This window comes from Budorcas taxicolor, unplaced genomic scaffold (genome assembly GCF_023091745.1).
Source record: "Budorcas taxicolor isolate Tak-1 unplaced genomic scaffold, Takin1.1 scaffold212, whole genome shotgun sequence".
NCBI classification, from domain to species: domain Eukaryota; kingdom Metazoa; phylum Chordata; class Mammalia; order Artiodactyla; family Bovidae; genus Budorcas; species Budorcas taxicolor.
The window spans coordinates 151,232-173,522 of NW_026291773.1; the positions used below are offsets into that span (position 1 = coordinate 151,232).

The following is a 22,291-nucleotide window of genomic DNA, read 5'->3' on the forward strand; positions in this document are numbered from 1 at the left end:
TGAGAGTCCCTTGGACTGCAAGGAGATCCAACCAGTCCATTCTGAAGGAGATCAGCCCTGGGATTTCTTTGGAGGGAATGATGCTAAAGCTGAAGTTCCAGTACTTTGGCCACCTCATGCAAAGAGTTGACTCACTGGAAAAGACTCTGATGCTGGGAGGGATTGGGGGCAGGAGGAGAAGGGGACGACCGAGGATGAGATAGCTGGATGGCATCACGGACTCGATGGACGTGAGTCTGAGTGAACTCCGGGAGTTGGTGATGAACAGGGAGGCTTGGCGTGCTACGATTCATGGGGTCGCAAAGAGTCGGATACGACTGAGCGACTGAACTGAACTGAACTGAACTGAATTGTCCTATTTCATCTTGTCTCCCAGTGGAGACAAGTCTTAGTTTTTTTCCCCCACTGTGTGTTAAACATTACTTCATATTTGGGGAGGTGGAAGAGAAGGAAACCCATTGTACTTTGCCCTTGAAAAGAAGCATAAAGACCTCCCAGTGTTTATGGCACCATTGGCCATGCAGACACACAGGGCCCTTTGCCAGTAGCTTAATATTTAAGGGGCCCTCATGAAACCACTTCCCACCCTACTTGCTAAGATCTATTTCTTGTCTTACATGAAGTGAGACAACATCCAACTGTAAGCCTGCTTACAGAATGAACTTGCAGTTTCCCTCCAAGTTTGCTCAAGTGTCCCTGCATCCTAATGTCCACTCCTGTAACTGGTCAAACACTGAGTAATTGGGCTTTTGTCTCACATACTTACATGCTCACACACACAATGCGTCACTTGCATCACATACACACATGTACAAGAGTAATTAATTTTTGCTGGCAGAGACAACGTATTATTCACCATTGTGTTCCCAATTCTAGCATGATGCTTGGCACATAATAGGTTTTCAATAAGAATGTGTTCAATGAATTAATAAACATATGTATAAAATACATTGTTACTTTCCAGCAAAAGCTAGAGTAGGATTCAATGACTTGAGGCTCAATTTGTGCTCTTAAAAGAGTATATGGTATTAAATTATTACATGATCAAACAAAGCCATTGCTTTGAACTTAAGCACACCCTAGGAGAGACAATTTTTACCTTATGACCTAAAAAAACTATGAGGATTCTAGCTACTTACATCACATTTGTCTTATCTATTAAACATGTACTATAATTGTTAAGCATAATTAATGATTTGGCTGAATATTTTAACAGTTTTATTGAGCTATAACTCAAATGACATATAACTTACCCATTTAAAGTGTGCAATTCAGTGATCTTTAGTAGGTTCACAGAATTGTGCAACCATCACCACAATCAATTTTACAACATTTTATCACTCCAAAACAACAACAAAATTGTTTCAACCAGTAGTCACTCCCCACTCTCCTCCAACACTTCCCTGATCCCTATCCATAGGAAACCTCTAAACTACTTTCTATCTCTATCAATTTGCCAATTCTAAATATTTTATATAAATGCAATATGTGATTTTTTGTGAATAGAGTCACTTAGCATGCTTAATAGCTTCATCCATGTTTTAGTATGTATTGGTACTTCATTTCTTTATACTGCCAAATAAAATACTGTTTATGGATATACTGCATTTTGTTTTTCCCTTCATAGTTAATGGACATTTGGATTGTTTCTACTTTGGAGCTATTTTGAATGATACGGCTATTAAATTTGGTGTACAAGTTTTTGTGTGGACATATGTTTTCAGTTGTCTTGAGTATATACCCAGGAGTGGAACTGCTGGGTCATTTGGTAACTCTGTGTTTAACTTTTGGAGGAACAGCCAAACTGTTTGCCAAAGCAGCTACACCACTTACGATCCTGTAAGCAGTTTATGAGGATTCCATTTTCTCCACATCCTCACCACTCCTTGTCATTATCTGCCCTTTTGATGTGGCCTCCTTCATGGGCATAAAGTGCTATCTCATTGTGATTTTGATTTGCACATCTCTGATGGCTAATGATGTTCAGCATCTTTTCATGTCTGTATTAGTCATTTTTGTATCTTCTTTGGAGTAATATCTATGCATATCCTTGATCATTTTAAAATTCAGTTAGTCGTCTTTTTATTATGGAATTGTAAGTGTTCTTTACATTTTTCGGATATAAGTCCCATATTAAATGTATGACTGGCAATACAGTTTTTCTCTATTTTGTGGGTGTTCTTGCCAAGTTCTTGGTGGTACTGTTTGCAGCACAAAGGTTTTTAAATTTTGGTGAAGTCCTACTTTTTATTTTGTTGTTTGTGGAAGCAAGCTACCTGTGATTTGATATGGATGCATTGTATCTGTAGATCAATTAGAGGAATATTGCCATTTCAACAAAATTAAGTCTTCCAATCTATGAACATGAGATTATTTCCAGCAGTCCAATGTTTTCCAATATTTTTATTGAGTTTCCCTTCCCCATACCCAGTCAGATATAACCCAGGTCTATAGTACATTATGATAGTCAAAGGCACAATGTCTGTCTAGAGTCAGATAGGCTTGAGTTAAAATCCAGCCCTTCTACTGACTAGCTGTATAAATATGGACAAGGTATTTAACTTTTCTAAGCCTCTGTTTTCTCATCTATAAAGTGTAAAGAATAATGTGTATCATTTAGGATGCAAGGATTAATGATAAATATGTAAAACACTTTGCATAGTGCCTTGAATACAGTAAACACTTAATTAATGTTAGCTATTTGTCTTAGTCTGTTTTGGCTGCTATAACAGAATACCACAGACTGGGAGGCTTGCAAAAAACCAGAAACTTATTTCTCTCAGTTCTGGAGCTAGAGCTGTGGTTTTAAGATCAGGGTGCTAGCATGGTCAGGTTCATGTAAGACCCTTTTTCGAATTGCAGATTACTTGCTGTGTCTTGTGGTGAAAGGGGCAAGGAAGCTTTCTCAAGCCTGTTATATGAGAGCATCCATGTCTTTGAGCATAATGGTTCAATCCATATGACCAAATCACCGCCCAAAGACCTCACATGAAAATTTAACACCGGGCATCAGGATTTCATCAGTGGGTTGGGGAATGGAAACATTTAGACCATGGCATATTTTTTATTATAGCACTTAACACTTAATTGCTGAAAAATATAGTTTTTTATTTTAAAAAATTGTCAGAGCCCAAACTTTCTCTAAGCATGCTTCCTCATTCCTTTGGAATTCACCAACTTTATATCTTGTTTCCCTCAAACTTTCTGTGCCTTCCTTAAAGCTGATAAGAAGCTTATCAATCTGATAAGAAGCTTAGGTTTATGTGCTAATAGTAAGATCCCAAATAAATAATTGATCAACTAACTGGAACTACTACTCTTCTTTCCCAGGTAACCTGGTACATATTAACAATGACATTCAAGATTTAATAACTTTTATTATCCCCTACAGCCTAATCACACACAGAGTGGTTTTTTTAAAAAATGTAAGTCAAAACATCTCACTCTCCCATTCAAACTCTTCTGTAACATCCCATCCTTTCAGAGTAAAAGCCAAAAGCATTACAATAGTTCTATAAGAACTGTAAAACTTATAAAGTACTATGTGATCTGGTGCTTGGCTACTCTTTAATCTCATCTCTGACCACCAGGCTTTGTCCTAGACTTTCCTCAAAGCTGCCAGGCACCCTTCCCCACTAGGGTCTTGGCATCTGATAATTTTTTTTCTGTCTACAACTCTTTTCCCATAAATATTCACTTGGCTTCCTTCCTCAGCTCCTTCAGAGTTTTTGCTCAAATGACACCTTAACAATGAGGCAGATATATAAAATAGCAAAATCCTCTGTCTTCTTCTCTTGCTTTATTTTTCTCCCTGACATTTATAACTACTTGATACACTATGTATTTACTTGTTTCTTTCTCTAGAATGTAAGTTACACAGAGATAGAAATTTTCATTTATCATCTGAGTCACCAGGAAAGCCCTGTTCTATGTAGAAGGATGGGTGTAAAGACTATATTTTTTATTGAAAAATGGATCTAATGGGCGTCCCTGGTGGTTCAGACAGTAAAGAATCTTCCTACAATGGGTTGGGACGATCACTTGGAGAAGGGAATGGCTACCCACTCCAGTATTCTTGTCTGGAGAATTCCATGGACAGAGGAGCCAGGCAGGCTACAGTCCATGGGGTCACAAAGAGTTGGACTGAGCAACTAACACTTCCACTTTCATGGATCTAATGCTAGAACTACCGGAGTAGTCCTCCTGGTAATGAATTTAGATCTTAGAAGATCATGCTTTTGACCACCATGGTTGACTATGTAGTTTGAGGGCATAGCAGCATGCCTGGGAATTGAACTACAATTCCCAGAATGCATCCTAAGAGGATTCTGGGAAGTGTGGCAGAAGCATGCTTTTGACAATCATGGTTAACTTTGGAGAGCTTAGCAAGCAGGCATGAGGATTGAACTACATTTCCCAGAGTGCATCTCAAGAAGCATTCTGGGAAGTGTGTCAAAGGCAGCAATCATTCTTTGAGGAAAGAGTCCAACTTCCCAGGAAGACTTGGAGTTCCCTGGTTGTTTGGATTCTTGAGGCCTAGGAAGGCACCCCTAAGAGAATTCAGAGTAAGTACAGTGGAAGAGAAACATATTCAGATTCTAAGTGAAAGAAAGTTTTTATGAAGAGACAGAACCAGAACTTGAAAAAAGCTGTCAGATTTTCTTCCTTCTTGCAGAAACCATAGTTATGCATCATAAATTATTGGAGCTGTCAGATTACCTCCAGCTAATAATTTTCTGATACTTTTTTGGAGAGTCATTTAAAAATGGAATTTGTTAACTTCTCTGCATTGTCTGAATTATTTTGAATTAAGGGAGGAACATTTATTTTTTAGAAAGCCAACCACAAAGCTGGTCACTGATGTGTTTCCCAGTGGCTCCTCCATTCTGCATGTTTCCCATCCCACTGAGGTCCACAATCATCAAAAGTCAGACTCCCTGAAAAAGACTCTCTCAAACAGTACTGAACCTGGCCTCTTCTTAGTAGAAGTAATCACAGAGATTAGGGGTGGACTTTTTTGTCATGTTATAGTGCTTTCTAAATGAATCTTTCTTCCGTTAAGATGAACAGGATGAGAAGTGTGTATGAATCCTTTATTATAGGAGGTTCAGAGAAATTGTTCCGCTTAAGGGCCTTGCCTCATCATTATTTAATCGTTTTTAGTCAAAAAAATATTAACTTTTATCTGTATCAGTCTTTTTAAAAAGTTACTTTTAAAAGTACTTTAAAAAAATTATACTTTTTAAAACTTAAGTAGTCCATGAATGTTGGAAGGTGCTTCCTCATGTATTTCTCATCAAAACATGACCTTTGGAGCCAGATAGCCCTGAGTTTTCATCTATTGCTCTCTATATTGTATCTCAGATTGGTTAACCTCTCAAAGTTTTACCTTCCTCTCTTATAAAATGGAATAAATTCATTTTTTCATTCAGTATATTGTGTTTTTTTCTGTGATAGGGACTGTACTAGATGCTGTAGATAGGGAGATACAATCCCAGCCCTTAAGGATTTTATAATCTATTAGAGCTGAGAATTAGGTAATAATATCTGACACAGTAATAATACACTTTAGATCTCTTTTCTCCCTTTCCTTCCTCTATGAAAAATGAGACAGAAACCAACAAGTTAGGTGACAACTCCAGATCACAAATTCAGTCAGTGAGAGAGCCAGGAAAAAAATTTGAGTCTCTGCAGTCCAAGTCTGACTGCCCTGTCCCTTTCTTGCTTTGGAGGAGACATGCATTTGCACTGTAAACAAAACAGAAGGCAGGCCTGGGCTTGTCATCTAAAGTAAAATAAGGGTGCTAATATTTTCTTCTAAGACTAATTTTGTGAATAGTGCATTTTTATCTCCAGTGCGTGATTTGGCATAAAGTATAATAATAGTTGCCAATTCAAACAAAAACAACTATCCTGTTCCTAATGGGGCAATTGAGCAACTGGATGTGTTTCATATGCAGCATGTTTTCTAGCTGTAGACCAGTATGTTTACCAAGTGTGAGCCCTTGGGTCAATACATTTTGAATAATACATCACACCAAAGACCCCAAAAGTGGAAATCACAAAGCATTTCAGAAAAGCAGTGGCAAAATTTTTCCTGTATTAGATTTACAAATAATATAGGGCCATCAGAAATTTTATTTTTATCCAAAAAGTAATCTCACATAGCCTCTTGACTGTTAAGAGTCTTTTTTGTGTGTGTGCTGAGGTTCAGTTTGAATGACAATTTCCCAGAGAAAAGCAGTACACCAGTGGTTCCTACAATGCATTTCAGTGATCATATTGTGGAAAATGCTGTAAATATCCTATAATATTTTAAAAATTAGACTGGGCAAAAGTAGAGTAAAGGCACAATAAATAACTAAGCACAGGAAATCAAACTGACACTTTACAAAAGGGGAGCTAGTATTGTTAAAAATCTGAAAACACTTTGAATCTCAGTAGTGATCAATGAAATATAAAGTTGTTTTTTTTTAACCAGATGTTATCAAACTTTGTAAGTGTAGCAATCTAGAACCATATGATTTTAAAACAAATTTTGGCCCAGTAGTTCTATGTTGGAGACCTTACTTTAAAGAGGTAATCAGAAAATATCAGCACAGAGGTATTTAGTAGTCTTTTATTTCTGGTAATTTAAAATCAGAGCCACCTAAATGTCTAAAATTAGGGGAATATATAGCAAGTAACGATAGAAGTCTGCTTGGTGTAATACTACACAGCCAAAAATAAATAGATAAAACTTACAGGAAAAGATGGAAAACTGCTTATGACATGCTTCATGAAAGCAAGTTGAAAAAATGTTTACTGATTACAAATATGTAAAGGTCATATGTGCAGAAGACTAGTATATAAATTATATTAATGTGGTGAAAACATGGGTGTTCTCACAATTCTGTTTTCTGTATGTCCTGTAATATAGTATTAATTTGCTAATTTAAATTATATATTTGAAAGAGAAATACAATTAAAGTTGAATTTAAAGGAAATAATTTTCTCTGTTGAAATAGGCTACACTGCTTTTTATATGTATAAAAAGGAGCCATTTCGAAAAGGTATTAGACTTAATCTTTACTAGATTTATGACTATACCAATGAAGGTACAATTCTCAGTTAAATTATGTCTTCCTCTTGATTATCAATTCTTTTTTAAAACTACATGAGGAACTTTAATATGTCTTTTACCAGCTCTGAGATCATTAACTTATGAGTCAGCAGGCCATGTAAATCCACAGTTGGCTAAGGTTAATTTAGTAAGCATTACATTTAGCAAAGCACAGTGGGCCACACAGATTAGCTGGTAGTCATAACTACAAACAGCTCTTACAGTATCACCAAAGGAATTCAAAGAACTCACCGAAGAAATTCCCCATGACTCTCAGGGAATGTGATGCAGTGCTACTGGGAACAGTGGCCTGTAGAAAGCTTCACAGTGAAGTTAGTCCTGGGAATGTACAAGAAATATGAACACTTGGTTAAAAAACTCTTTTAAGTGCAGAAATGTAAAAAGTAAAAATTATGAGTACCCTTTTTAATCCCTATCTCCATATCACTCTCTCAAATTAGTCACCATTAATAGCTTGGCAAGTGGATTTCTAGTCATTTTTAAAATAAAAAAAATACATATCTAATTAATTCTACTGGCCTGTATATATATATCCTTTTCTTTACAAATTAATTAGATAATGCTAAACCAACCAACTACTCTTTGGTTTTTTAAATAATATATTCTGAATATCTTTCTCTGTTACTACAAATGTTTTGTCATACTGTTATCTTATCTGTTTGTTTTTACAGCTCTGTGTTATTCCCTTTTATCAAAATTTTCAGTTAATGTCTTATATGTATCCTTTTCTTCCTAGGATAAATTCTTAAAAGTGGAATTGCAGGGGAAGGGTGCTTACTTTCACCATTTAATAGATATTTCAAAATTTCCCTCTAAAAATATCATATCAATAACATTCTCAGAGTTGGACCTGAGATAGAAATATTAACTTTAAATTCATTTCCTCTAGGATATCACACCAGCCTTTGGGTTATTAAAATAGAGACTATACTTTTAATATTCTCCTGGAATACTTTGTAACCCACATGTCACATTCTGCCGTCTGTGAAAGCTATATATTTGCTTTCTCTCTCCTGCAAGAGGGCAGGATTTTTATCCTGTACATTATTGTGTCCCCTCAGAAAGCCTGCATAAAGTCAGTACTCAATAAATATTTTGTTGAATGTTGCTTACTAAATATATTTTACCCTTGGCTAGGATATAGATTATAGGCAAAGCTGTCCAAGGATTAGTCATCAGTGATTCATAATTATGCAACTGAGAAGTAAGCCTAAACTTTAGACATTGCTTGGTGATTTAGTGTCAAAACTTGCTTCCCTTGGACACAGTTAAAAGGGTGTTTGGATAAATTTTTAAAATAAATAAATAAAAGGGTGTTTGGTTATTTAACTAATTTTCTATTTCTTGACTTTTTTATTGCTAATGTGAATTGTAGTTTTCATGGAGAATAAAAAACTTACTGATATACAATTTAAAAGACGTCCCTTTCTACAGAATAGATTCTTAAGATATAGAGTTATTTTTCCTCTCACAAAAAGACTAAAAAATAAGAAATATCTTAGATTCATGTGGGTTTGCATAGCTGCCTTTTGAAATATTTTCCTAATGCTTGTGATTTTATATTTTTCGTATCTACAAGATTCTTCTTCATTTTCAAAGGGACTTCATTTTTCACATATGCTGAGAAATTTGGCTACATTAGTCTGGAGACAGTCCTAGGCTTACTTGGTCTGTTAGTGTAATTGTACCTGCTGTAACCAACTTCAGAATTTCAGTGCCTTAATATAGTGGAAGCTTGTATCTTACTCTTGGGGAGTCTTTGCTTGGTGGATGGCTTTTCTCCACATAGTGGTTCAGGGTGGAGGAGGCGATGGCACCCCACTCCAGTAATCTTGTCTGGAAAACCCCATGGGCCACAGGAGCCTGGTAGGATGCAGTCCATGGGGTCGCTAAGGGTCGGACACGACTGAAGCGACTGAGCGACTTCCCTTTCACTTTTCACTTTCATGCATTGGAGAGGGAAACGGCAACCCACTCCAGTGTTCTTGCCTGGAGAATCCTAGGGACGGGGGAACCTGGTGGGCTGCCGTCTGTGGGGTCGCACAGAGTCGGACACGACTGAAGCGACTTAGCAGCAGCAGCAGCAGCAACAGCAGTGATTCAGGGATCCAGGCTCCTCCATCTAATGGCTCTGCCATTTTGAAGTCATCCAAGCAGATGGGGAAATGATGGCGAAGGCAAACCCATACTTAATTGTGCCAGCCTAGCAGAGATACACATCACTTTCAGTAACATTATACTGTTTAGACCTAATTTTAATCCCATCAAAGAAACAAAGGAGGAGAGAAATGTAGGCCTTGGGTTGGCAACTACCACCCAGCAAGAATTCCGCAATATGGAAGCAGGACCTCAAGGTTTTTAGTGGGCAGTTATCTATTTCTCACAACCTATTAGCTAGGCAGAGCAGGTTTTAATTTTGTAGATACGAAAGAGGTTCTGAAAAGTTGGGATTTTCCAGGTGGCACAGAATCCACCTGCCAATGCGGTGGACACAGGAGACTCGGGTTCGATTCCCGGGTCAGGAGGTTCCCCTGGAGTAGAAAATGGCAACCCATTTCAGTATTCTTGCCTGGGAACTTCCATGGAGAGAGGAGCTTGGCGGGCTACAGTCCATGGGGTCTCAAAGAGTCAGACATGACTGAGCAACTGAGCAGGCACACTCTGAAAAGTTGACATCCCACAGCTAGTTAGCAGTAGAGATGTAATTTAGAAGCCAGATCATGACTTCTATTCAGTTTATCTTTTCTTAATATTAAACAGTGATCCTTTTCTGGCTTAAAGTATAACCCTCTTGGTGATTCATTACTTCAAATTGCATGCTCTTTTTTTTTCTTTTAATTCCTTTTTCTCCTAAGGACCTGACAATGTCCCTGTATTGTGGAACTGCTTGCAGGAGAAAATTTTTTTGGTGTTATAGGCTGCTGTCAACCTATGTCACTAAGACACGGTAAGTTTTGACCAAACTGAGCTCTGATTTTTCTATCTTTGGTCCATTAAAATTATAAAATATAAATATCTCAAAATTATATATTGGGGCTTACGGATGTATGATTAAGATTTACAAGTAAAGATGTTCAATGCAAATTATATATAATTAGAGAATTTCTAAACTAAATTTCCAATAATATCTAAAGTGTCTGACATACTTAAATATGTTCTTTTTTTAAGGTAATAATATAGTCTTTTCCACTATGGTACCCCTCATGCATAGAACCCTAGTATCTGCCACATAGTAAGCACTGAAATATTGTTGAATGGATGAATGAACAGTAAGGGAGAAATTAAATTATGATACAGCCGTTATGATGGAAGTAAAACTATATTGAATAATAGTTCATTAATGTTGCTGAAAATAAGGTAGGTAATTCCATTCCCTGCCTACTATGATTCCCAAACTCCTTCCCCCAAGAACAAACCTCAGTGAGAGGCAGTCTGGAAAAAAGTATCTACAGCAGTACAGTTCAGTTCAGTTCAGTTCAGTCGCTCAGTTGTGTCCAACTCTTTGCGACCCCATGAATCGCAGCACGCCAGGCCTCCCTGTCCATCACCATCTCCCGGAGTTCACACAGACTCACGTCCATCGAGTCCGTGATGCCATCCAGCCATCTCATCCTCCGTCATCCCCTTCTCCTCCTGCCCCCAATCCCTCCCAGCACAGCAGTACAGGAAGATGAAAAAGGACCTCTTTGTCATCAGTCTGAGCAAGTGTAAAATCTGTGAATTTGAAATCACTAGCCTGCTGTCATACAATTTTGGGGTATAAATTTGCACCAGCTATGTGGTGTAGTTCCAAATTCCGAACCTATGAAAAGAATTTAAGTAGCATTTGTAGACCTGCAGAAGCAAGTGTAAAACCCCTCTGGAGGGATACCCTCACAACCAGAGCTTTTCATGTTGAAAGCTCTCCCATACATGAGTGCCCAGTCCAAAATTTAAAAGCACACAACCATGTATAATCTTATACGAGCAACAGTGAGAAAACAAAATTGCAATACTTGTTTTAGATATTGACATTTGAATTATTTACAGTTCTCAGGCTGAGACCCTGAGAACAATAACAGAATTACTGACTAGTCTAAAAAAATGAGTGTCAAGGTGATTAAATATATTGAAAATGAATAATAATCATAAGAAAAATAAAATTTTGTCAGTGAAGACTATGGTGTGAAAATGTTAATGTTTAAGAAAAAAAGGCTACAAATTAGTAGATAGAGTCTAAAAGTATTTATTGTACAATTTATTGTATATGTATAAATGGATAATATTAATACATAGTTTGGAGAATTCCAAGGGATAAACAGTGATCATCTCTGAGTGGTGAGATTCTCGATGATTTCCCTTTTTTAAAAAAATTGGTAACTGCATATTCTAATTTCAGTAGAATGACTATTTGTCAACTTTTATAACAAGAAAACAACAGTTGAAGTTTGTTAATCTTAGTGTGTTGTGGTTTCCATATTGTTATACTTAAAAGGAGAAAATGCATTTTTAAGTGGCTGATTATTGAGGCATAGTTGATTTATTATATGTTTCAGATGTTTAACACAATAATTCAAAATTTTTATAGGTTATATTCTGTTTAAACTTATTATAAAATGTTGGCTATATTCCCTGTGCTGTACAATATATCCTTATAGCTTATTTTTTATTGAAATATAGTTAATTTACAATGTTTCAGGTGTACAACAAGAAAATGCATTTCTAAGAAACGTGTTCCAATCAAGAAGAGTATAAGTTTTGGGATCTCAGTTCCAGTTGCAACGAGACCCTGGATTTAAGACCTTAACCTAGCTCTTTCCGCCATCTTTTCGTGCCACCATAATGGTGCGCATGAATGTCCTGGCTGATGCTCTTAAGAGTATCAATAATGCCGAGAAGAGAGGCAAACGCCAGGTCCTTATTAGGCCGTGCTTCAAAGTCATCGTCAGGTTTCTAACAGTGATGATGAAGCATGGTTACATTGGCGAATTTGAAATCATTGATGATCACAGGGCTGGGAAAATTGTTGTGAACCTCACAGGCAGGCTAAATAAGTGTGGAGTGATCAGCCCCAGATTTGATGTACAACTCAAAGATCTAGAAAAATGGCAGAATAACCTGCTCCCATCCCGTCAGTTTGGTTTCATTGTACTGACAACCTCAGCTGGCATCATGGACCATGAAGAAGCAAGACGAAAACATACAGGAGGGAAAATCCTTGGATTCTTTTTCTAGGGATGTAATACATACAAATAAAATGCCTCAGAGGAAAAAAAAAAAAAAAAGACCTTAACCTAGTTATTTTTGTAGATGTTTTGCTTTTTATGGTCATTAGGATAAAGCACAGGTTGTACAACGCTTACTGCTTTTTTACAAAGGCACCAGTGTATGTTCTGTTGCTTATATTAATATTTGGTAATGTCTGAGTGGCACCTGTCTCTCCTTTGAAATACACTGAGTCTTTGTCCCAGGAGATTACAGTCACTCACAATAATTATAAAAATATCTTGAGTATTAAAATCTCAGGTTCCTTTTGTCTTCTGTTTACAAAGAGCTCATTGCAATCGCTTTTATCATACAGTCAAAAATAGGTTTCTAAAGATACCACTGGGGCATGTTTATCATTTTACTTTGTAGTTTCATGTGGAGCTAATGCTACTGGTGTTTCAAAAGCTCCCAGATTCTACAGAAAATATCTGTAAACTGTATTTCCCGCTTTAAGGGACAAAATGTACTGCATACCTGAGAGTCTGTTTTAGGGATTTCAACAGTCAAAATCATTATGCTGGGAGTTCCCTGGTGGCTTAGTGGTTAGGATCATGGGCTTATGCTGCTGTGGCCCAGGTTCAATCCCTGGCTGGGGAACTGACATCCTGCAAGCCATATGGCACAGCCAAACAAACAAACAAAACAAAACACAAATCATTATCCCTAAGGCCCCAGAAGGGGAGTCCACATTCAGACCTCCCCAAATCACACAGACTTTGCTCTGATTCCTGAGGCTCTTGAAAGGATAGACTCAGGCCATCTTTAATGAAGGTACAGAATTTGCTCCATTCCTTTTCTTTTTTTTTGAGAAACTAATTATAGGATGCTCTTTTTCCTACAGTTTAATTCTGGCTACTGAAAATTTTACTTATTAAATAAATGTCAAATATGGCTTCACTTTCATCAGTGGTCCCTTTAGTAGAGATAAGGAGCTAATGGCATACAGTTGGGAGAATAGATGCTTGAAATAAGACTGCATTTAAGATAAAAATTTTATCATCCCTAGGTTGAAAAGGGGTTTCTGAAGGTATATGTTTGCTCCTTGTCTGCAATAATAAAGTCTGCTCCCATCTCCAGGTACTCTGTGGTGGATGTTTTATCACTGTACTTATTTTCCTTTCGCTCCACTGCATGTAAATTCTTGCCTCACAGCATATTGGCAGAGTACCTGGAGGTTCAATTCAGTAACTATTTATTACTGTTGAAGTTCAAGTCAAATATTTATTGAATTGAGCCATTCAATATGCTAATTACTCAAGATACATAACTGAAACAGACCCTGCCTGCCCTTAAGAAGATTTCAATCTTAGACGAGACAGATTAACAAATAGAACCATGTTAGTTCAGTCACAGAAGTATCAGCAAGGTATACAGTAGGACAAAGGAGGGAATGATCTCCCAGAGTCATATCCTTTTTTAAAGCAGTTTAGGATGTAAATAAATAAAAAGAAATAACTGTGGTAGGAGAGCAATGCAGGGACATAATTCTCAAAGATGAACGTTGTACAGGAAGCTAAGGATGGTTTTGTAATGGTTTGATTATTTCCAAAACACAGGTATTTATTTGAACTGAAAGAAGATGATGATGCATGTAAAAAAGCCCAGCAGACAGGAGCATTTTACCTCTTTCATAACTTGGCTCCTTTGCTTCAGAAATCAGAACATCAATACCTGGCCCCCCAGTATAGCCTATTAGGTAAGCCCAACATGGGGTCGCAGAGAATCGGACACGACTGAGCGACTGAACTGAACTGAACTGAAAGTAGACCAGCAAAGTAGACCAGCCTGTGACCACTGAACAGAATTCAGTCCATGTTAGATCCCTGAGAAGAATCCTCCAACTTTAGAGTCCAGATTTTTTCCAAATGCTTTGGCCAATTAATTTAGTATATAAACTGAATTGCCCAGTTGGATATTTTTTGGTGATGGTATGGACCTCCCAGGTTGCTCAGTGGTAAAGAACCTGCCTACCAATGTAGGAGATCCAGGTTCGATCCCTGGGTCAGAGAGATCCCCTGGAGGAGGGCATGGCAACCCACTCCAGTATTCTTGCCTGGAGAATCCCATGGCCAGAGGAGCCTCGCAGGCTACAGTCCACAGGGTCACGAAGAGTCAGACATGACTGAAGAGACTTAGCATGTGTGCACAACTGTTTAAGATGTGTATCATGACTTAATTTCTCCTTAGAAGGGTCAAAGTTAAACATGGATTAACTTGCTTTGAGATATAATAAGTTTTATATAAATACAATAATTTTACATATAATTACATATAATTACTGATATATTAATAAGTACATATCATATAATTTGCTTTTAAGGTATATAACTAGAGATATCTAAGCCATTAGGAATTGGCATTCAAGATGCTACCTTTCAGTTTTACATGATGTCACTAGATGTTGTTGCTTAGTTGCTGAGTTTTGGCCAACCCTTTTGCAACCCCATGGACTGTAGCTCACCAGGCTCCTCTGTCCACGGGATTTTCCAGGCAAGAATACTGGAGTGGGTTGCTGTTTCCTTCTCCAGGTGATCTTCCCAATCCAGGGATCAAACCCGCATCTCCTACACTGCAGGCAGATTCTTTACCATTTGTGCCACCTGGGAAGCCCCTGTGTCACTATATGCCAACTTCTAAATACACTGCCAGGGCCAGATTATGCACTGCATATGTTGGAATACTTTGATAGTTTCTGGCAGTACATAAGTATATGAGGATGTTTATCAGAAGGCACTAAACATTATTTAGAGGATAGCAACGTAATCTTGTATTATGAACAAATAACTATGAATCCTTCATGCACAGAACAGATTTTCTCCCAATACAGCACTTGTCCTTACAGACCAGGATCTCAGATGAGGAGTCTACCCTGGCCCATAAAAGCAGCATAATCTGGAGATGAAATTGTAGAACTGCTTTGGTCTACCATTTTAAGTATGACACTTTTTTTTTTCAGTGCTTTAGTAAGTTAACTATGATGTGTCTTTAAAACTAGGGGATATGCCGCTTTCATGATATAATCATAGAGTAATACAGGATTACACAGAAAGAATTCCTTTAAACTCTTCAGATTGCTGATGGAGGCCAACAGAGGTTAAGTGAGTAGATCAAAACTGCACAGCTAATTAGCATGCAGCGCAGTGACTGGGAGCCAGGTGTGCCTTCTTTAAGCTGAAGTAGATGGTTTCTAATAAGCCTAGTAGGGCTCCGGTGGTTTAACTAAAACCCTGTGTTTTTTTCCCCCCTTTCGCATTTCTTAGAGTTGGAAAGGCTCCTGGGTAAGTTTGGACAAGACTCACAAATACTAGAAGATTCCGTGCTAATTGGATGCTCAGAACAGCAAGAAGCATGGTTTGCTCTGGATCTAGGTCTAAATAGCTCTTCTTCCATAAATGGTACATAACATTATTCCTGATGGACACTTCCCAGTGGTTCTTAGGCTTTGGGACTCCTCATAATAAAATTTCAAAGAACGTGTTAAGAATATAAAGCAATCTCAGTTTTTAAGTTGTTCAGTCGCTAAGTTGTGTCTCTTTGCGACTCTCCTGCGACTGCAACACACCAGGATTCCCTGTCCTTCACTATATCCCGGAGTTTGCTCAGGCTCGTGTCCACTGAGTCGGTGAAGCCATCCAATCATAAGCATTTAAATAAGAACACTAAAAAATACTACCATCATTACATAAAATAAAGGATATTTTTTAATGCTTTCTTTCTCAACTATATGGTGGTACACAGATGTTTGTTATATTATTCTCTGTACCTTCATGTATTTTATATATCTTAAGAAGAAAGAAATGTTTTAAAGTTCATGACAGTATTATTTCTCTTATCAATGCAGGTGAATAAACACATTACCCTGGAGTAGCTCTGAGTCTTCCGACTTGCATTTGGGAACTGGTTTGCTAGAGCTTGTGGCCCTTATCAGTCCTTCTGTGTCTGTTTTAGGGTATCAGCTGTGAATACAATGATGCTGGAATGAGGTTTAGATAGGGGCTCAAAGGTCCCATTTCATCTTTTTTCCAGGGATAGTGTGTGGCTAGTCCAAATGTCCTTATTGTCCCAGAGAGGATCTTGGGAAACACTATGGGAAACAACCCAAATCTTGGGAAACAACCCAACTCTGCCTGAATATAAGAATTTCCTGGTGCTTGTTAAAAAAAAAAAAAAAAATTCTAGGCCTCACTCATCTGCTATTCAGAATCTCTAGGTAGGGGCTTGAGAACTTGAATATTTTTTAATTCTTCCTAGTTGAGTCTTATTAGGTGAGTTTGGGAAACACTCTTCTAACAAGATATACTAGAGAAGGTCCCCGAGGTAAAGTCTGACATTTGTTTCATTTTCATTTCATTCTCTTTTCTAATATTTTAGCTTCCTTACAGAAAGCTGAAATGGAGACAGCCCTCCAGGGGTCTTTCATTAAGCTGACAAAGGCTCTCTTTGAGCTGAATGTGAAGGATGCCTCCTTGCTGTCCACGGTAGATTGATTTCTTGGTTCTGTAGGAAATTTAGTGAAGTAGTGTATTTGGGAAAGATTTGATTTCTTTTTTGCAGATCATAGACTTTGGAGAAAGGACACTGTGTTTCTTCTTTTACCCTGTTTTTGTCAGTACCGTTTTCTTCTAAGGGTGTATACATCTATGGCACTATGACCTATAGGCCTTATAAACATTTTTAGTGACCCACAGCATGACATATATATGGTGAGAAGTTACTCTACATTGCCCTAATAACTTATTCTCCACCTTTGGATTTCACTTGCTGAAATGGCTTTTGACTGTCCATTTAATTGGGCTTCCCAGTGATAAAGAACCCAGCTACTTATGCAGGAGACATAAGAGACTCGGGCTCAATCCCTGGGTCAGGAAGATTCCCCTGGCAGAGAGCATGGCAACCCACTCAAATTGCCTGGAGAATCCGATGAACAGAGGAGCCTGGCAGGCTACGGTCCGTAGGGTTGCAAAGAGACGGACACGACGGCAATGACTTCGCATAGCACAGTACAGCGTAGTTGATTAATACTGTTGTGTCAGTTTCAGTGGCACAGCAAAGTGATTCAGATATATGTATATATCTACACACACATATATATCTACACATATATATATACACACACATATCTTTTTCAAATTCTTTTCCCAATTCAGTTGCTATATAATATTGGATTGTCCATTTAAGTTAAAGAGCTATCTCTAAACATTTATTTGCAAATCAATTCCAGACTTATTGGGGAGTACACATATTGAGGTATTTTGTTGTTGTTGTTGTTCAGTCACCCAGTCGTGTCCAACTCTTTGCAACCCCATGGACTGTAGCCTGCCTGGCTCTTCTGTCCATGTAATTCTCCAGGTCAGAATACTGGAGTTGGTTGCCATTATATAGAAAATGTTTTCTTAAGCTGTGTCATAAGTACATGGGTGTTTACTATGATAGTTTTTAAAAAAATAATTCATAATACATTTAAAATGCTTTTTTAAAAAAAATACATACTTAAAATGATAGAGGACTATGTTCAGAGAGTTTCCTTTAAAGTTTAAATAATTAATAACCATTTAAAGCAGGTGAGCTGGAAAGGGAATGACATGTCCCTTTGAGTTGCTCTCAATACTAGTAGCCCCAGCACCATTACAGATGAAACCCACATTCTCTCCAAACGGTGCCAAGTCCATCTTTGTATTCCTAGGCTCAGGCTCTTCTCCGTTGGCATGATGCTCATCAGTTCTGCAGCAGAAGTGGGCAGCCCACCAAGAAGAATGTGTCTGGCAGCAAGCGTGTGTGCCCTTCCAATAACATCATCTATTATCCACAGGTAAGCATTGCTTTAAAAGTACGGTAATCCAAGCCAAAAGGCTTTCCTTAGTTACCCATTACTTGGTTTCATTAACGGGCCCTAAAGCCCTAAGTTTCCATCCCCTTTTCCTAGGTGGCACCTGTGGTGATCACTCTGGTGTCAGATGGAACTCGATGCCTGCTTGTCCGCCAGAGTTCCTTTCCCAAGGGAATGTATTCTGCCTTGGCAGGTTTTTGTGATATAGGTAAGGAATTTAGGCATATACAGATAACATTGAAGGAAATGAAAGCTTATCAATAATATGTATTTCTTTTTTTTTTTGGCTGCACTGGGTCTCCGTTGCTGTACTCCAGTTTTCTCTAGTTGTGGTGGCCGGGCTTCTCATTGAGGTGGCTTCTCTTGTTGCAGAACAGGACTCTAGGGCACACGAGCTCAGTAGTTGTGGTGGGTGGGCTCGGTAGTTGCAGCTTGCAGGCTCGAGAGCGCAGGCTTAGCAGTTGTGGCACTTAGTTGCCCCGCAGCATGTGGAATCTTCTCAAACCAGGGATTGAAGCCATGTCCCCTGAATTGGCAGGTGGACTCTCAACCACTGGACCACCAGGAATGTTCAATAGTTACGTATTTATTCTTATTGCCAGAGTACTTGGAATCTCAAGCACATTTTCTCCTATTTTATCAAGAAAACTACCTTCTGGCACTATAATTTTCCAATATTTTATAGGGAAATTTTCAAATATAAGCATATGGAAGATTTATACTGTAAACACCCATATACTCACCACCTAAATTCGATAATTATTTTATCACAAATCTGTTCATTCTTCCATCCATCCATTAATCATTCTTATTTTCTGAGGCATAGATTGCAGACATTAATACACTTCCTCCTAAATATTTCAGCATACATATTAATATTCTATTAACTAAAATTTAATATTTATTTACAGGCTGTTTTTTTCTCAGCCCATTGCAGTAAAATCGGCAAATGCTGACATGTGGCATTCGAATTTTATTAAAAAGCTGAGGACAGCAGTAGCCTTTCCAACTCTTATTTTGTGTAACGAACATAGCAGGTTCAAGAACTGGCAGTTCGATACCCAACTCCAGAGTTGATTCCTAGTGTAAAGACTCAGAGATTTAGGCCTTTCCCAAAAGTATTTCCTTGACTTTGAAGTCACTTTTATGCTCCTTTCAAAAATGGGCATCTGCATCACCCTTCCTGCTACAGGGCTGTTCTGAATTAATCTGAGTACTTATAGGTGAAAGTCTGGAAGAGACTGTCCGGCGAGAGATTGCAGAAGAGGTGGGATTGGAGGTGGACAGACTGCATTACTCTGCATCCCAGCATTGGCCCTTTCCTAACAGCACACTCATGATTGCTTGTCATGCAACTGTGAAACCAGGGCAGACAGAGGTAAGTTCTGATGCTTTCCTTATGACATATCCTTTGCCTCATCTGAGCTGGTCCATAGTTACTTACTAAGCACCTGCCTAGTCCAGCACTGTCTAGATTATACAAAGATGTGTAAGATATGATTTATACCTTTAAGCAATTTACAGTCTTATAAACAAATTCACCATAAAAATTAGGAATGTCAACATGACCACCATTCTTCCTTGTATATATATCTCAATCATGAGACAATTTACCTTTCATCATCAGGAAATTAACAATGTTTTACACTGAGTAGGCACACAATAAATATATAAAATTTAATGACTGATTTCAGAATTGGTCTTATAGCTCAAGTCAGTCAGGATGTTGGGGACTAATAATATAAAGTCACAGAAACTTCTGACTGAAAGGGACTTCGATGTTGTCTTATCCAACCTCATCTTGCTCTTTCGTAAATCTTAACAGATTGTGTTGTGGTTCCTATTTGCCAAAGTCTGCCTATTGTATGCTTTGGTTTCTATACAGTAATATCTAACCTATCTCAGTTTCTGTAATAAACTGTGGATGCAGTTTGCATTCCTGCAAGGAAGATACTGTGCTTTTGACTATCATGAATTAACACTTACCTTTCAAAGAAGAGTAACACTTATATGTTTCCTTTTTAGTTATATAATCATTTAGGCACAGAAAGAAACAGTATTATTCATAACTTATATTCAGTGCTAACCACTTTTTTTTTTGGCTGCACTGCATGGCTTGCAGGATCTTAGTTTCCCCACCAAGGATTGAATTTGGGCCGAAACAGTGAAAGCGCAAATTCCTAACCACTAGACTGTTAGGAAACCCCCAACCCACTCTTAATATTTTACTATTTGCACTTTCATGATTTTTTTAATGTGTGTGTGTTTTAATATTTAAAAAATATACTTAACTCTCTTCCCTTAATTATGGTTATTTTGCTTCTGGACATTATTTAGAATATTATCTCCCAGTGAATAGAATCCAGATACCATCTTCTAAGATTGCTCAGTTCTGGAACATTTTCTCACCCTTGGCCGTTGTACTCTAAGTATCTCCTAACTTTATATCCTGTTTTTCCTTATGTCTTTCAGCTCCAGGTGAACTTGAAAGAACTAGAAGCAGCTGCCTGGTTCAGTCGTGATGAGGTGGCCACAGTCCTGAGGAGAAACAACCCATCTAATCAACAACAGAGTGGGGCCGTCCCGTTCTGGTTGCCCCCCAAGTTAGCCATTGCCCATCAACTGATAAAGGAGTGGGTGGAAAAACCGACCTGTTCTCCCCTGCCTGCTTAGCTCAGATCAGGCTACCTGATCAGATAACTCCCTCCTCACGATCTAAGAGGGGCACATCAGAGAACAACCGATAAACAGGAGGAGACAAAAGCCCATCCCAGGCCAACCTCATAAGGCAGAACAGATGGTGAGCCTACTGCAGGACACATCTGCCAGTGTTAACAGAAGTTCCTAACCACAGGCAATCAAAAATGCCAAAACCCATCAGATAACAATCAAAGCAAAAGTTGGTTAGTTTGGATACAGGCCCTTTGTTCACTCATTTTCTCCTGGGCTGTGGAAGCAAACATCTTCTGGCATATGGCTTATCAATGCTGGATTTATACTAACTGCCAAAATGTGCCTGGTATAATTTCAGTTAAAATTTTATCTTAGTATTAAAAATATATAGCAGATCTCAACTGAGTTACTTTTTATGTTCACAGAATTTTAAAAAGTAGCACAACATTTTTGAATTTGCATAGAGGTAATTGTTTTATATATAGTAGTTAAGTAAAAGTCATAGTTCCTTAAGTCCTTCATCCCAGGAAAGCAGGAATTAAGGTCTTCCTCAAGGTGCTCTGTAATAAATCAGATACAGTGATGTTCTGTTGAGGTAACTGCATGCCAGTGGGGCTCAAGAGGGTAAGCATTTTTTGCTGTTACTTGCTCAGTTTGCGACCCAGGGAAAAGAGTATCCCTTGCCACGCCTGTTTTCCTAAACTTAAAAATGGTTGCAGCCATTTGCACACCCAGTAAGTGTTGTAACTGCAATAAAATGACCAGTGAAGATGAACCATTTCTTGAGTTTTATGGAATAAACTAAATTTAGGATTTCTCGTCATTCATATATGCCATTCTGTACCTTATCACAGGAGAGAAGCACTGATCTGGAGGAAATGAAATACATTTCTCAGCCTCTGTTCAGATGTATTTTTCTATCTTATGAAGTGAGGAAACTGTAGAAAGCGAGAACTGAGGGTGTGAGGGAGGAAACTATTAGTGTGAAGTCTGTGTAGTGACTAAAGCAACGCTGGGAAGAAATGCTGTGAGAAGTCTGTTTGAGAAGAGGAATGGCTGAGGCAAGAGTCGTATGTTCAGGTACTTTTAGGCAACTAACTAGTGATTAAAGACACAAGTGCCAGAGACCCTAAGATGATTCACACACCCAAGTCCCACACGACTAAGTAAAACAGATTCTAGAACTAGAGAGGATGAAGCACTGAATTTCCTTTAGATGCCTTTCACCACTGCCAGCACACCATCACGGCTTTGGGAAAATCAAACTGCTGTCATCGGGAAATGCTGAGGGATAATATGTGATGGGACTCGATTGTCCTGTTAAGATTGGCAGCTTGCCCTGACCTGGGCTGAACCCAGCACATAGAAGGGAAAAAACACTCTAGAAAGAGAGGTCCTGAGATTTCTTCATATCTTGCAGT

The 22,291-nt window shown here is 38.2% G+C and overlaps 2 protein-coding genes across 3 annotated transcripts; both read left to right on the plus strand.

Annotated features, from left to right (window-relative positions):
* Nucleotides 1–4,478: 4,478 nt before the first annotated feature.
* LOC128071146 (NAD(P)H pyrophosphatase NUDT13, mitochondrial) lies at nucleotides 4,479–21,626 on the plus strand. 2 transcript variants are annotated; one of them, XM_052664111.1, is made up of 9 exons: nucleotides 4,485–4,565; nucleotides 9,979–10,070; nucleotides 13,927–14,066; nucleotides 15,631–15,765; nucleotides 16,742–16,848; nucleotides 18,054–18,179; nucleotides 18,294–18,405; nucleotides 19,421–19,575; nucleotides 20,670–21,626. In XM_052664111.1, the coding sequence occupies exons 2-9, from the start codon at nucleotides 9,988–9,990 to the stop codon at nucleotides 20,868–20,870; spliced, it is 1,059 nt and encodes a 352-aa protein (XP_052520071.1). In that variant the 5' UTR covers nucleotides 4,485–4,565; nucleotides 9,979–9,987; the 3' UTR covers nucleotides 20,871–21,626. The 2 variants fall into 2 exon arrangements, with proteins under 2 accessions (XP_052520072.1, XP_052520071.1); XM_052664112.1 differs by lacking the exon at nucleotides 13,927–14,066 and having other exon boundaries at nucleotides 4,479–4,565.
* On the plus strand, nucleotides 11,921–12,377 carry LOC128071147 (40S ribosomal protein S15a-like). The gene has a single exon (XM_052664114.1). It carries the CDS (start codon nucleotides 11,945–11,947, stop codon nucleotides 12,335–12,337), a length of 393 nt encoding a protein of 130 aa, XP_052520074.1. The 5' UTR covers nucleotides 11,921–11,944; the 3' UTR covers nucleotides 12,338–12,377.
* Nucleotides 21,627–22,291: the final 665 nt, after the last annotated feature.

Excerpts from the sequence above, each read along its gene's own strand:
- LOC128071147 (XM_052664114.1), top strand. The coding sequence starts at position 11,945 with ATGGTGCGCATGAATGTCCTGGCTGATGCTCTTAAGAGTATCAATAAT.
- LOC128071146 (XM_052664111.1), top strand. The coding sequence starts at position 9,988 with ATGTCCCTGTATTGTGGAACTGCTTGCAGGAGAAAATTTTTTTGGTGT. Across the intron at positions 10,071-13,926 it reads ACCTATGTCACTAAGACACG|GTATTTATTTGAACTGAAAG; the intron begins GTAAGTTTTGAC and ends TCCAAAACACAG. Across the intron at positions 18,180-18,293 it reads ACATCATCTATTATCCACAG|GTGGCACCTGTGGTGATCAC; the intron begins GTAAGCATTGCT and ends CCCTTTTCCTAG.